This window comes from Cuculus canorus, chromosome Z (assembly GCF_017976375.1).
Source record: "Cuculus canorus isolate bCucCan1 chromosome Z, bCucCan1.pri, whole genome shotgun sequence".
Lineage (NCBI taxonomy): Eukaryota > Metazoa > Chordata > Aves > Cuculiformes > Cuculidae > Cuculus > Cuculus canorus.
In genome coordinates this window covers 1,806,153-1,819,019 of record NC_071441.1, presented here as the reverse complement: position 1 = coordinate 1,819,019, position 12,867 = coordinate 1,806,153, and the positions used below count along the sequence as shown (strand labels likewise).

Below are 12,867 nucleotides of genomic sequence, written 5' to 3'. Positions count from 1 at the left end.
GCCCTGGCTGGGGGTCTTACACCCAAGGTGGGAGTCTCACACCCTGGTTGTGCCCTGGGTGGGGGTCTTACACCCAAGGTGGGGGTCTCACATCTTGGTTGTGTCCCGGGTGGGGGTCTTACACCCAAGGTGGGGGTCTCCCGCCCTGGTTGTGCCCTGGGTGGGGGTCTTACACCCAAGGTGGGGGTCTCCCACCCTGGTTGTGCCCTGGGTGAGGGTCTTACACCAAAGGTGGGGGTCTTACACCCAAGGTGGGGGTCTCACATCTTGGTTGTGTCCCTGGTGGGGGTCTTACACCCAAGGTGGGGGTCTCCCACCCTGGTTGTGCCTGGGGTGGAGGTCTCACACCCAAGGTGGGGGTCTCACACCGTGGTTGTGTCCTGGGTGGGGTCTTACACCCAAGGTGGGGGTCTCACACCGTGGTTGTGTCCCGGGTGGGTGCCCCAGGGCTGCCATGGGTGAGGGTCTCATGCCCGAGGTGGGGCTTTCACAGCCTGGGCAGTGTCCTGGGGGGTGTCACCACACCGTTCTGGGGGGGGGGGGGGGGTTGCGGGTGGGGATCTCCCACCCCGGGTTGGGGGTCTCCCACTCCGGTTATGTCCTGGGTGGGGGTCTCACACCCCCTCCCCCCGGCTGTGGGTCTTGTACCTGGGCTGGGGGTCCCACATCGACCTGGATGGGGTTCTCGCATCCCGGGTGGGGGTCTCACACCTGTGTGGGGGTCCCACTGCCTGAGTGGGGGTCTCACACCTCGGGTTGGGGGTCTGGCATCCTGGCTGGGGGTCCCACACTCCGGGTCGGGGGCTCACACCCCGACATCGTCCCAGGTGGGGTTATCGCCCCCTGTTCTGTCCGGGGTGAGGGTCTCACCCCCTGGGGCTGTCCCGGGGGGAGGGGGGGGGGGTCCTCACCCCCTGGGGCGGAGCTCTCGCACTCCGGAGTGTCCCGGGGGTGGGGGGGTCTCACAGCCTGGCATTGTCCCGGGTGGGGGTCTCGCATCCCGGATGGGGGTTTCCCATGCCGGGTGGGGGGTCTCACACCTCGGGTGGGGGTCTCGCTGTCCTGGGGAGGGGTAGGGAGTGATCCTGTACCCTGCATGTCCCGGGTGGGGTTCACACAGCGAGTGGGGGGGGTCTCACATGCCGGCAATGCCCTGGGTGGGGGTCTCGCACCATGGGTGGGGGTCTTGTACCCTGGCATGGTCCTGGGTGGGGGTCTCTGACTCGGTTTGGGGGGGTCCTGGGCGGGGGTCTCTGACTCGGGAGGGGGGGTCCTGGGAGGGGGTCTCTGACTTGGGTTGGGGGGGTCGTGGGAGGGGGTCTCTGACTCAGGTTGGGGGGGTCTTGGGCGGGGGTCTCTGACTCGGGTTGGGGGGGTCCTGGGCGGGGGTCTCTGACTCGGGAGGGGGGGGGTCGTGGGAGGGGGTCTCTGACTTGGGTTGGGGGGGTCCTGGGCGGGGGTCTCTGACTCGGGTTGGGGGGGGTCCTGGGCAGGGGTCTCTGACTCGGGTTGGGGGGGATCCCTGGGCGGGGGTCTCTGACTCGGGAGAGGGGGGTCCCTGGGCGGGGGTCTCCGACTCGGGAGAGGGGGGTCCCTGGGCGGGGGTCTCTGACTCGGGTTGGGGTGTCCCTGGGCGGGGGTCTCTGACTCGGGTTGGGGGGTTCCTGGGCGGGGTCTCTGAGGCGCTGCCGCCCTGTCCCCCCTCAGCCGCGGCCGCTCCGCAGGAGGGGCGGCGCTGGACAGCTCCGGGCGCGCGCACATGTTCCGGCGGCGGCGCAGATGTGAGCGGGGCGGGGGGGGGGGCGCGGGGGGGGGATCCCCGCGGGGGAGGGGGTGGGGGGGTTCCCCGCGCGAGGCGGGGCCGGGGGGGCGCGGAGGGGAGAGGGGCGGGGTAGGGGGGAATCCCCGTGGCTGGGCGGGGCCGGGGGGGGTCCCCGCACCGCCCCCCCCTCCCAGATTGACACCCCCCCCCCCCCCCCGCCCGCAGGTGACGTGATGCCCGTTGTTTTGGTGCGCCCGACCAATCGCACGCGCCGTGTGGATTCTACGGGAGCCGGGATGGGCCCGCGGTGGCGGCGGCAGGAGTCTCCCGTGCCGACCATAACGCATTGCGCAGGCAGCCCCGCCGCCCGGGGCTCCTGCGGCTTTAACGGCCCCGGCATGGAGGCGCCGCGGCAGTTCCCGGCGGGCTGCGGCCCCGAGCAGCCGCCGCCGCAGCCGCCGCCGCCGCAGGGTCCGGAGAAGCAGAGCCTCCCGCTGCAGCAGAGCCCGTGCCTGCAGTGCAACAGCTGCGCCCCGCACGGCGCTGCGGCGGCGGCGGCGGGAGAGAACCTGCCGCTGCTGCTCCGCGCAGCCTCGCCCCTCGCCTTCAGGACGCGGTCCTCGCCGCTCTCCTCCGCCGCCTCCTCGCGGCAGGGCAGCCAGCTCAACGTCAGCGACGTCGCCCCCTCCAGCCATGCCCGGCACCAGTATCCCCAGTACCACCAGTGCCACGGCGGGCAGCAGGCGGGCAGCCCCGGCGGCGCGCACCAGCAGCAGCGCCGCGAGAGCAACCCCTTCACCGAAATAGCCATGAGCAGCTGCCGCTACAACGGCGGCGTCATGCGGCCGCTCAGCAACCTCAGCTCGTCCCGCAGGAACCTGCAGGAGCTGGACTCGGAGTCGCAGCCGCTGCAGCCGCCGCTCGCCAGCCCCGCCGCCGCCCCCGAGATCGTGGTCTCCAAGCCCGAGCACAACAACTCCAACAACCTGGCGCTGTACGGACCCGCCGGACCCGGCTCGGGCGGCGCCGGCAACGGCGGCAAGTCCAGCAAGAAGAAGAACCAGAACATCGGCTACAAACTGGGGCACCGCCGCGCGCTCTTCGAGAAGCGCAAGCGGCTCAGCGACTACGCGCTCATCTTCGGCATGTTCGGCATCGTCGTCATGGTCATCGAGACCGAGCTCTCCTGGGGCGCCTACACCAAGGTACCGGTGCTGGGACCCCCGCCCAGACCCGCCCCGAGCATCCCCCGGGATGCCGCAGGACCCCAGTGCCGGGGGGATGCTGGGACCCCATCCCAGCCCCATCCCGAGCATCCCCCGAGGTGCCGCAGGACCCCAGTGCCGGAGGAATGCTGGGACCCCATCCCAGCCCCATCCCGAGCATCCCCCGGGATGCCGCAGGACCCCAGTGCCGGAGGAATGCTGGGACCCCATCCCAGCCCCATCCCGAGCATCCCCCGAGATGCCGGAGGACTCCAGTGCCGGGGGGGATGCTGGGACCCCCGGGATGCCGCAGGACCCCAGTGCCGGGGGGATGCTGGGACCCCATCCCAGCCCCATCCCGAGCATTCCCCGGGATGCCGCAGGACCCCAGTGCCGGAGGGATGCTGGGACCCCATCCCAGCCCCATCCCGAGCATTCCCCGGGATGCCTCAGGACTCCAGTGCCGGGGGGATGCTGGGACCCCATCCCAGCCCCATCCCGAGCATCCCCCGAGGTGCCGCAGGACCCCAGTGCCGGAGGGATGCTGGGACCCCATCCCAGCCCCATCCCGAGCATCCCCCGGGATGCCGCAGGACCCCAGTGCCGGAGGGATGCTGGGACCCCATCCCAGCCCCATCCCGAGCATCCCCCGGGATGCCGCAGGACCCCAGTGCCGGAGAGATGCTGGGACCCCATCCCAGCCCCATCCCGAGCATCCCCCGGGATGCTGCAGGACTCCAGTGCCGGAGGGATGCTGGGACCCCATCCCAGCCCCATCCCGAGCATCTCCCGGGGTGCCGCAGGACTCCAGTGCCGGGGGGATGCTGGGACCCCATCCCAGCCCCATCCCGAGCATCCCCCGGGATGCCGCAGGACCCCTGTGCCGGGGGGATGCTGGGACCCCATCCCAGCCCCATCCCGAGCATCCCCCGGGGTGCCGCAGGACTCCAGTGCCGGGGGGATGCTCTGACCCCATCCCAGCCCCATCCCGAGCATCCTCCGGGATGCTGCAGGACCCCAGTGTGATGGGGCTGCTGGGGCCCCATCCCAGCCCCGTCTCAAGGAGCCCCCCAGGATGCTGCAGGACCCCGGTGCAATGGGGCTGCTGCTCCCCATCCCAGCCCTGTCCCTGGGAGCCCCCAGGATGCTGCAGGACCCTGTTCCATGCATGCCCATCCATGGGGCTGGGGGTGGCACTGGGGCAGGAGCAGCCCCTGCACCCCGGTCTCTGAGGGACGGTGGTGTCTTTATCTTGCAGGAGTCGCTGTATTCCCTTGCTCTGAAATGCCTTATTAGCCTCTCCACAATTATCCTGCTTGGGCTTATCATCGTCTACCATGCAAGAGAAATCCAGGTAAGGTTTCCTTCTGTGGGTCGGTAAGCACTGCTGGCATAGCTGGGGGTGCGAGTTGGGTTTTCTGGGGGTGCGGTGGTGGTAAGTACTCGGTACTTCTCGCTGGTTCAGAAAGCAAACGTGATCTCGCTGCGCCTGCCGAAGTTGGTGGATGGTCCTCAGCCCTGGAGACAGACACAGCAGGCGTATACATGCCAGGAAGCTCAGACTGCTCGGGAACGCTGTCTGCGGTTATGCTGTAGGATCGCTTGGCCCTGGGGTTATAACCTGCTATCTCAGTGACATGCCTCCTGCCTTCTATAGCAGGCGTACAACAACAGTCTTTTATTTCCCAGCGACTAAACTTCATGCTGTGCATTTTGTCTTAATGGCAAGGTTAATTGTCGTCGTTGTGCAAGGCATGTCATCGTCACTGCGCTGTCTCACATACGCGCGTACTCTCGGAGAATGTTTAAGAGTGGAGGGAAGACTTATGTTAGACTTCTTTTACTTAATGCCGCACAGCTGCTGGGAATGTCGCAGAGAAAAACTGTCAAACATAGGGCTAAAAGTAGGAGGAACATACTGTTCCAAGCTTTAGAATAAGTCTTACAAATATTGTCACAGGTTCTCTTTGAGGGACTTAGTTTTCATTTCAGTTGTAATTATTTTGACCAAGAAACTAAAATTTAGCATTTCAGCTCAGCTGAAACATAGAACTGATAGATTTCAAATTCTTGAAGGGAAAAATACCTGACTCGTAGACGCATAGGTGCTTTTGCTTTTTGAGATTAATTAGGGGTACCTTGAGCAGCAAGCTGAAGTGACAGCTTCTCAAGGGCAAAGGAGACTTTCCTACTGATACCAATCAGTAAAAAAAAATATAAAAAAAATAAGAATTCTATAGTGCCCTGCTTTTGTGCAAATGAATGCTGTAGTTTCAGTGAAATGGTACTGTACTCCCCTACTTAGGGTAATGTTAGAGAAGTATTATGTTACTGAAGACTCTTTGCCAAACTGGATCTTGTTGTGCAGTCCTTGCACGTGCAACACTTCTATTCCTGGCTCAGGACCCACTTTCTCTGCATCAATAGCAAAGATATTGAAAGCTGTTTAATTATATTGTACTTTAAATAAGTAAGTGCTCTGGTGAAAGAGCATCTCTATAAACTACTGCAATACAGGTGAAGAAGTTTCTTTATCGGTATAAAAATAAGTCAGTGGTGCTGCAGCACGGGGGCCACATTCCCCAGTGTATCTTCCCACAAGTGGTCCCTGAGGCATGAAGAGCAAAGCTGGAAAATAATCCGTGTAAACATCTGAGTTACTCCATGCATTTTTCAGAAACTTTAAATGGAAAATTTTATGTAGAGTGACTGAGTGGTTTTAGGTCTGTGTATGTATCAGCTTACACTAATTAATTACTCGAAGATCCAGTTGTTTTTTTTTTTTTTCAAGTAAATGGTTACAAATTTTCATCCTCTTAGGAATGTGTTACTGATCAGGAAAAAAAAAACAATCTTAAAAAGCTAAAGTTTTAATTCTGTTTTATTTATTTTTTAATTGGTCATTTTACAGACCTTCCTTGTGTATGTGACGACGTGGAAGGAGTTATGCAATCGTGTGACTTTGTCAAGGTTAACGTAGTTTTCACTGCTGCCTGACACAGTATACTTGCCTGTAAAACAGCAATACCCCGTGCTTTAGTCTGAGAGACACCGAAAACTGCAGTAGTCGTGGCAGGGCCTGGAGTGAGCTGCAGCTTCAAGGGGCGCTGTCATTCATGTTGAGAATTAAAAGGAAGTTCTCTTTGTCCAGGAGCTTGTTAGAAGGAAAGGGAATTGTGCACTTGACATCTCAAAACAAGAAGTACCTTTAAAATACTTTGGCTTAGGAACGTCTTCAGGGTCCTTCCTTAGGAAGCTTCTCCAGGCAGAAGGAAATGCTGCATAACCCTGATAATATAAAGTTTTTTAAATCCTCTCTAAAGCTGACTGTTTTCTGAAGGCACACCTGCCTTTGATTGGAGCAAGTGCCCTGCCATATGCAGTAGAATGAATCAAGTCTGTGGAATCATGCCCACAGATGGCTGTTGTGTCCTGGAGGACTGTTTGCACCAGCTATTTGCCAATCCCATTCAAGTTTGAACGTTCCTATCTAATTCTTGTTTGAAGCACACTTAACCAGTGGGTATAGTGTAAATAGGCAGGAATTCATCGTAAGAAGAAAAATTGTTCTATGGAAGAGAAAAGGGTCAATATCTTCTGCTTGTGGTGTAGTAGCTTTAATGCTCTGATAGAAGCAAGTCTGCCTAAACGCAAGTAGATTTTTCTACGAAGCATGAGACTGAATGTGCTGGGAAGTAACAAGCTTGACAGTTTAATAGTTATTACTGATTGCAGATTTAATGTTTAGAAACTCCCAGTGACATAAAATGCCAGCAAATGGAAATAGGTGTTTTTGTTCTTTTCCGTCGTCTGTGACTTTTACTTATAGGTAGGAGGTCTGTGAGCAGATCCATGGGGCAGTGCCTAGCAGCGTTGCCGGTGTCCTTAGTTTTACCATCCAAATGACCTTGCTTGCTGGTGTCTCTGGTCCTGCCATTGAAATGACCTTGCCCGTATGTTTCCTTTGGAAGCAGCCAGGGCGTTAAACCAAACTCCAGAGCTTTCCCTTCCCACACCTGCTGCACAGGTTCGAAGGGAAGTTTAGAAAGACGTGTAGGAACTCTTCTCCAGAAAAGAGAGTGCTGCATCAACGTGAGACCAATGAGTTTTCCTTTTCCCCTTCCGCCCCCCCCCCCCCCCCCCGGTTTGACCGTGGATGATGTGCGGTGGAGCGGGAGCTCGTGCCGGGTGCGGAGAGGGAGGCGGTGTACCGCCGCCTTTCAGCACCGCGGACAGCGCCTGCGGAGCGTGGCTTCGCTTCTGCGTTCATTGGGGCTCTGCGCCCCCGTCCCGATCTGCGCCCCCGTCCCGATCTGTGCCCCTGTCCCGATCTGTGCCCCTGTCCCGATCTGTGCCCCTGGCAGAGCAGAGCCTCCAACAGGGGGTGACTGCAGTACTGAGACAGAAATGGAGCCGTCAATGTGCGCTCACAGCACAGAAGGCCAATGGTGTCCTGGGCTGCATCCAAAGCAGCGTGGCCAGCAGGGCGAGGGAGGGGATCCTGCCCCTCTGTTCCTCTCTTGTGAGACCTCATCTGGAATACTGTGTCCAGTTCTGGAATCCTCAGTGTAAGAAGGAGATGGAGATGTTGGAACGGGTCCAGAGGAGGCTACAAAGATGATCGGAGGGCTGGAGAACCTCCCACACGAGGACAGGCTGAGAGTTGGGGTTGTTCAGCCTGGAGAAGAGAAGGCTCAGAGGAGATCTTATAGTGACCTTCCAGTACCTGAAGGGGCTACAGGAAAGCTGGAGAGGGGCTGTTCACAAAGGCTTGTGGGGATGGGATGAGGGGGAATGGGGATAAACTGGAGAGGGGCAGATTTGGGCTTGATATAAGGAAGAATTTCTTCATGATGAGAGTGGTGAGGCCCTGGCCCAGGTTGCCCAGGGAAGCTGTGGCTGCCCTATTGCTGGAGGTGTTCCAGGCCAGGTTGGATGGGTCTTGGGCAGCCCCTGATCCATTGGGATGTGCCTGCCCGTGGCAGGGGGGTTGGAACTGTATGATCTTTAAAGTCCTTTCCAACCCAAACTATGCTATGATTCAATGATTCTATGAAATAACAGCATGGTTGCGTGGAATACTGGAAATATTAAAATATTGCCTTCAAATCAATTTTCAGTGATCGTACTTTATTAGTTATTCTACATAACTCTTAAGAGTAAAGTAAAAGAGTAAAAGAGTAAAAGAGTAAACTCTTAAGAGTTGTTATTACATTTAATAAATGTGAGTTGCTGTTAAGGCTATAATAAAAGTCAGATGAAACCCTCTGGTTTTGAATGGTAATTCATAGCTTACATTATTGTTTCCAGGCAAGAGGATAAAAATTACCAGCAAGTTTCCTTCTGGGAAAAAAAGCCTAGTGAACAAGAGTAACAATGTTGGAGTTGAGGATAGTGACAACCCCAAATCTGAGTGTTCTCTTTTTGGTTCGTTGTTGTGACTCCTATAATGCTGTTAAAAACAGCATGTTGGGAGGTAATGAAATATGCATGGTGCTCTCTCTCCCTCTCCAAGCTTGTGTGGTTGTTGATTCAGTTCTTCAGAGCAAGTGTTCTGTGTTTGGAATATCAATGGGAAAAAGCAATTCATCATTATCCTGGCCTGGAACAGGTATTTTTCTGACTATTACTCCAGTTGAGAGCTTGAAAAGGTGGAGGAGGGAAGAGCTAAGAAGGTAGCATGATCCAATTATCATATTTTTTCATGTATAAATTATCCTCTTCATGCATAAACAGTTTGTTACTTAATACTATTTTACATAATTAAAGCATCAGCATGGAACATGGTTGAAATTGAAGTTCCTAGACAACTTGTTGTTCCATTCCACATTCTCTAGTGGAATTTCCTGTTAGATCAATAAATAAAGTGGAATTTAGGAGAGTTTTGAGTGGCAGTTCACATGGTAAAGCTTCAGTTTTTCTACTTTTACTGAAAAAAAAAAATAGACCTCTCTGACTCTCTCTTGTACTGCTGGAGGTAGAAATGCTTTTAAAGTAAGCCTTCCGGAAGTTCTGCTGGCACTTGTTTGTATTACTCAGAGCAAAGAATTAAAATAACCTCTGAGGTTGCCAGTAGGAATTCTTTAATGTCTTTTGTTGGGCATTTCACCATAGCCTGGTATTTCTTGAGTGACGGTTGTCACCGGAAGAATTCATCCACTGGAACACCTTTCTTTTGATACCAGACTGCTTAGTGTATCCCTAAATAAACATCACGCTTCTGTTTCCTGTCCTGACTAATAGTAACGTGAGTAATGCTAACCTGTGCTCTCCTGGACGGCACCTGAACCTGTTTTCCTTCTACTTGATACAGATGCTGTCACTCATGCAGAAACATGAAAGTTGTTAGAATTTGGTAGAAGTGAATAGAAATTTTGGGGCTTTTTTTGGTAAGTCATTTGACATTTGTAACCAATTCTAAAATATATTGCTAGTTTGTGCTTAGGTAGAAAGCCTGTGGAAAGTTGCAAACTCCAGTGTCGAGGTTAATCCATTGCTTTTTTACCCAAGGAGAAAGCACCTTCAGACCCCAGATGGTTCTGAGATGTTGGGAAAATAATGTGCTGCTGTTGGATAGGGAGTGAAATGCTTTTAATCTTAATTAACTTGAAGGAAAGTTATAACAGCTGAAAGCCCAAATAAAATATCTTGCTCAAGAATCAAGAATCTTTTCATCTTTTCTCTGTACATGAAATATTGAAGAAATGTAACAGGCAGTATCAGGAAGCAGCAAAAAAAAAGGGGTAATAAATACATGCCGTGACCTGTTTATTGTGCAAACAAATTCCATAATGCATGATACTAATAATGCTATTTATGGGAGTTTCATTATCTTAATGACATCAGTAGAAAGTTCTGCAGTAAAAATCTTGCGCTCATGAAGAAATAGGAAGTTGAACTCCCTTATGTTTCTGATGGTTATTCTGCAGGCTAAATTACATGTTTATTTTTATCTGTATTATTTTTGTTGCCTTCACTCAGGTGGTACATATGCATCTCATCAGCCATCTTGCAAGCAACCTGCTGACTCTGTACTGAGTCGAACTTGCCCTTGCTTAGGTATATTGGAACAGGAGGGCTTACAAAGGCTAAAACATCAGCTGCATAAATGAATGATTTAGGTTAAGAGTATAGAGAGCAAGTCTGTTCAATGAAGGGTGAAAAGAAGTAAACTTTGAGTGATAATTTTGTTCCGATCTCGAGCCTGTTCAGAATTAGTGTTTTTTTTCTTTTATTTTAATAGGTCTTGGATCAGGCAACGACAAAACTCATCCTGTAGCAGTTTTGACCCAGGATACAGTAGCTTCATGTACAGACTCGAAAATTCTCATCAACCGATCAAGTTTCATACGCATTGCATATGTGTATTGAATAGAGCATTCCATATGTCTTTCGAAGAGCAGAAGATCGTGTAGGAATCCAGGGACACTATATCCGTCAAATTAACACTGTAGAGTATTTCTGTGAAAATACCTCAGTTTTGTTCCGTTCCATACGTTTTTCATAGATTACAGGTATATGAGCGGAACTGGTTAACGTAGGAGAAGTTGCAGGTCTCCAGTGTCTTTGAAATGAGTGCTGTAACATATACAGCATGGAAGGCAGGGTAGGATGCCCTTCAATACTGGTCAGCGTCCTAAAGGATCTAAGTCCTTTCGCAGAAGTTGTGTCCGTTTTGAACAGGCTCCATTAGAACGTGGAAGGAGGTTGTACCTTATGGTCAGGACACTGAAAGGTTGGCCTTGGCCGTACCTGAGATTATCTATTCACATGCACTGTTGTTCTGAGTGTTTTTTAATGAGGCTGCTAGAAGTTTATCACGACATCGTAGTGTATAACGAGGTGTGAGAAGACGTGTTATTGCCCCTGCTGCAAGAGAACGTTTGTAACCAAAGGTCAAATTCTGGACTTAAAGAAATTGTGTACCTTAGCTGAAATCAACGGAGATACTGTTGTCTGTGGTCTTGGAGGCGTTCAGCACACACATCTTAATTTGAAAGTGTTGTACGTGTCAGATCCCTCCTCTGTGGGGACTTCAGATCACAAAATTCCGTTAAGTACTTGACTGCAGCTCTTGTTTACTTGAGTTTCAATGAAAGTGTGCCAAGAGTGACACGTGTAGATTAATGCTTTTGTGATTCTGGTTCTGGTTTGTAGATGACCTACTGAATGTAGTATTCTAAGCTTTAAATTTGGTTTGAGATGTATTTGTGTTCTGTTTTGAAGAAAGATCAGAACAGGAATGGCTGCTTCTTAGGACTTGGTAGAGTTAAAAAGCTGTATAGAAGCTTTTTAACTGGTTTTGCCCTTGATTTTGACGATGAAAAATCCTACTTACTAGAGGATGAATTATTGCTCTCATCCTGTGAAGCTCCTTTTAAGACATAAGTTATTCCTTAGAGAAGAGGCTGTAATTGATCTTTTAATTAGCTCTTAGGTAAGCTAAGTTTATTTTATTAAATGAAAATAAACTGTAAAATATGCAGAAAAATAAGTAGTTTTGTGAGGAAGTTTCCACAGCTCTGTTCTGTGACAACACACACACACAAAATAGAATTCATGTCACTTTTTCCATGCTTTTAAAAAATAACAAACTATATCATGTTGGAAAATGTGAATGGAAAACCTTCCATTCAAAAAATGTAATATGTATCGAAGTGTATTTTTAATGACGTTTTTTAAATTGACTTTGTCCCATTATTTTAAAGAAAGCCACACTAAGTAATTTCTTCCTGTGGGCTGTCAAAAGATCAGAAGAGATTGTCGTGTTCTAGAGCTTAGAAGGAATTCTTGTGTAAAAGAAGTGGTAAAACATGAAAAAAACCCATCATATACTTTAAGGTGGTTTATCTGAACCCAGGCCTTTGCAACCAAAAATGTTCAGTTCTTATCTTGCGTAAATATTTTATGTAATACTCTTTCAGTGCAGTTGCTAGGAAGCACACATTTGTAACTTACTGATTCATTCAGTTTTTCCCGCTTGAATAGTCCCTGCAATTGTGTTCCTTCGGCTGTATGAAAACAATCCTTAATAAACAAAGTTTATATTGACATTTAAAAACAATAGGGTGTGAATATTAGAAGAAGTGAAGAGGGATGAATTCTGATGAGGGGTGTGTGTAACTCCTAAGGTGTTTCCTTGTCTCATTCGTTCTTCTGGAGACTGACTGACCTTTTAGAATAAAATTCCGTTAGAGGAAAGTGTAAACCTTTTCGTGGCAGATGGAACTATCCCATGAATTCCATTTAAAAAAAAAACCCCAAAATAAAAGGGTAGGAATTAAATACCTTTATATTTTAAATTTCCCGCTCTTAGTCTTTTTAAGAGTAATTTGCTCTCGGTTGTTTTTTTCTGTAAAGAAATATGTTTATTAAGAAGAACTTCAGTTTGTCAAAATGGCAACTTCTAAACTTTTATGAATATTGATACTGTAGAGCTATCCTGATGAACAGGGGAGAGCTGGATTCTGTGTTATATGACTGACGAACCGAACTTCTCATTGAATTCCAATTTAATACGTATCACAAAGTTACTGAAGACTGCGAGAGTCACGAAAGTCATAGAGTTGAAAGGCTGTATAGGTGAAAATCCATAATTTGTCTTGCAGATCCATTGCTGTTGGTGAGGGTGCGTCTGCGGGAAGGGACCTTGCTTGACAGGGAGTGTGCGTATTCAGAAGAAGAAATCGGAGTCAAAGGAAGAGTTTTTGCCTGTAAAAGAGTGTAGAAATAAAAATATGCAGGCTCATATCCATAAATTTTATAGTCAGAGCTTCCTCAGCTTTCTTACCCGTAGTCTGCGATAAATATTGTTGCTTCTATTAGAATGTAGCTGCGTGTCTTCCATAGTTGCGCAACAGTTCTGTGGTTTGAAGAGTAGGTGTAAGTTAGCCTGTAAAG

At 51.1% G+C, this 12,867-nt stretch overlaps 1 protein-coding gene across 2 annotated transcripts in view; it reads left to right on the top strand.

The window, feature by feature from the left end:
- KCNN2 (potassium calcium-activated channel subfamily N member 2) overlaps positions 1 to 12,867 on the top strand; it is a 123,912-nt gene that overhangs the window by 44,198 nt on the left and 66,847 nt on the right. The window contains exons 3-5 of one of the 2 annotated variants that reach the window (XM_054054709.1): positions 1,708 to 1,781; positions 1,988 to 2,967; positions 4,226 to 4,321. In XM_054054709.1, the coding sequence (XP_053910684.1) occupies positions 1,760 to 1,781; positions 1,988 to 2,967; positions 4,226 to 4,321 (1,098 nt within the window). In that variant the 5' untranslated portion in view covers positions 1,708 to 1,759. Of the gene's footprint in view, positions 1 to 1,707; positions 1,782 to 1,987; positions 2,968 to 4,225; positions 4,322 to 12,867 lie in introns of those variants that run through there. The other variant, XM_054054710.1, reaches the window with a different exon arrangement.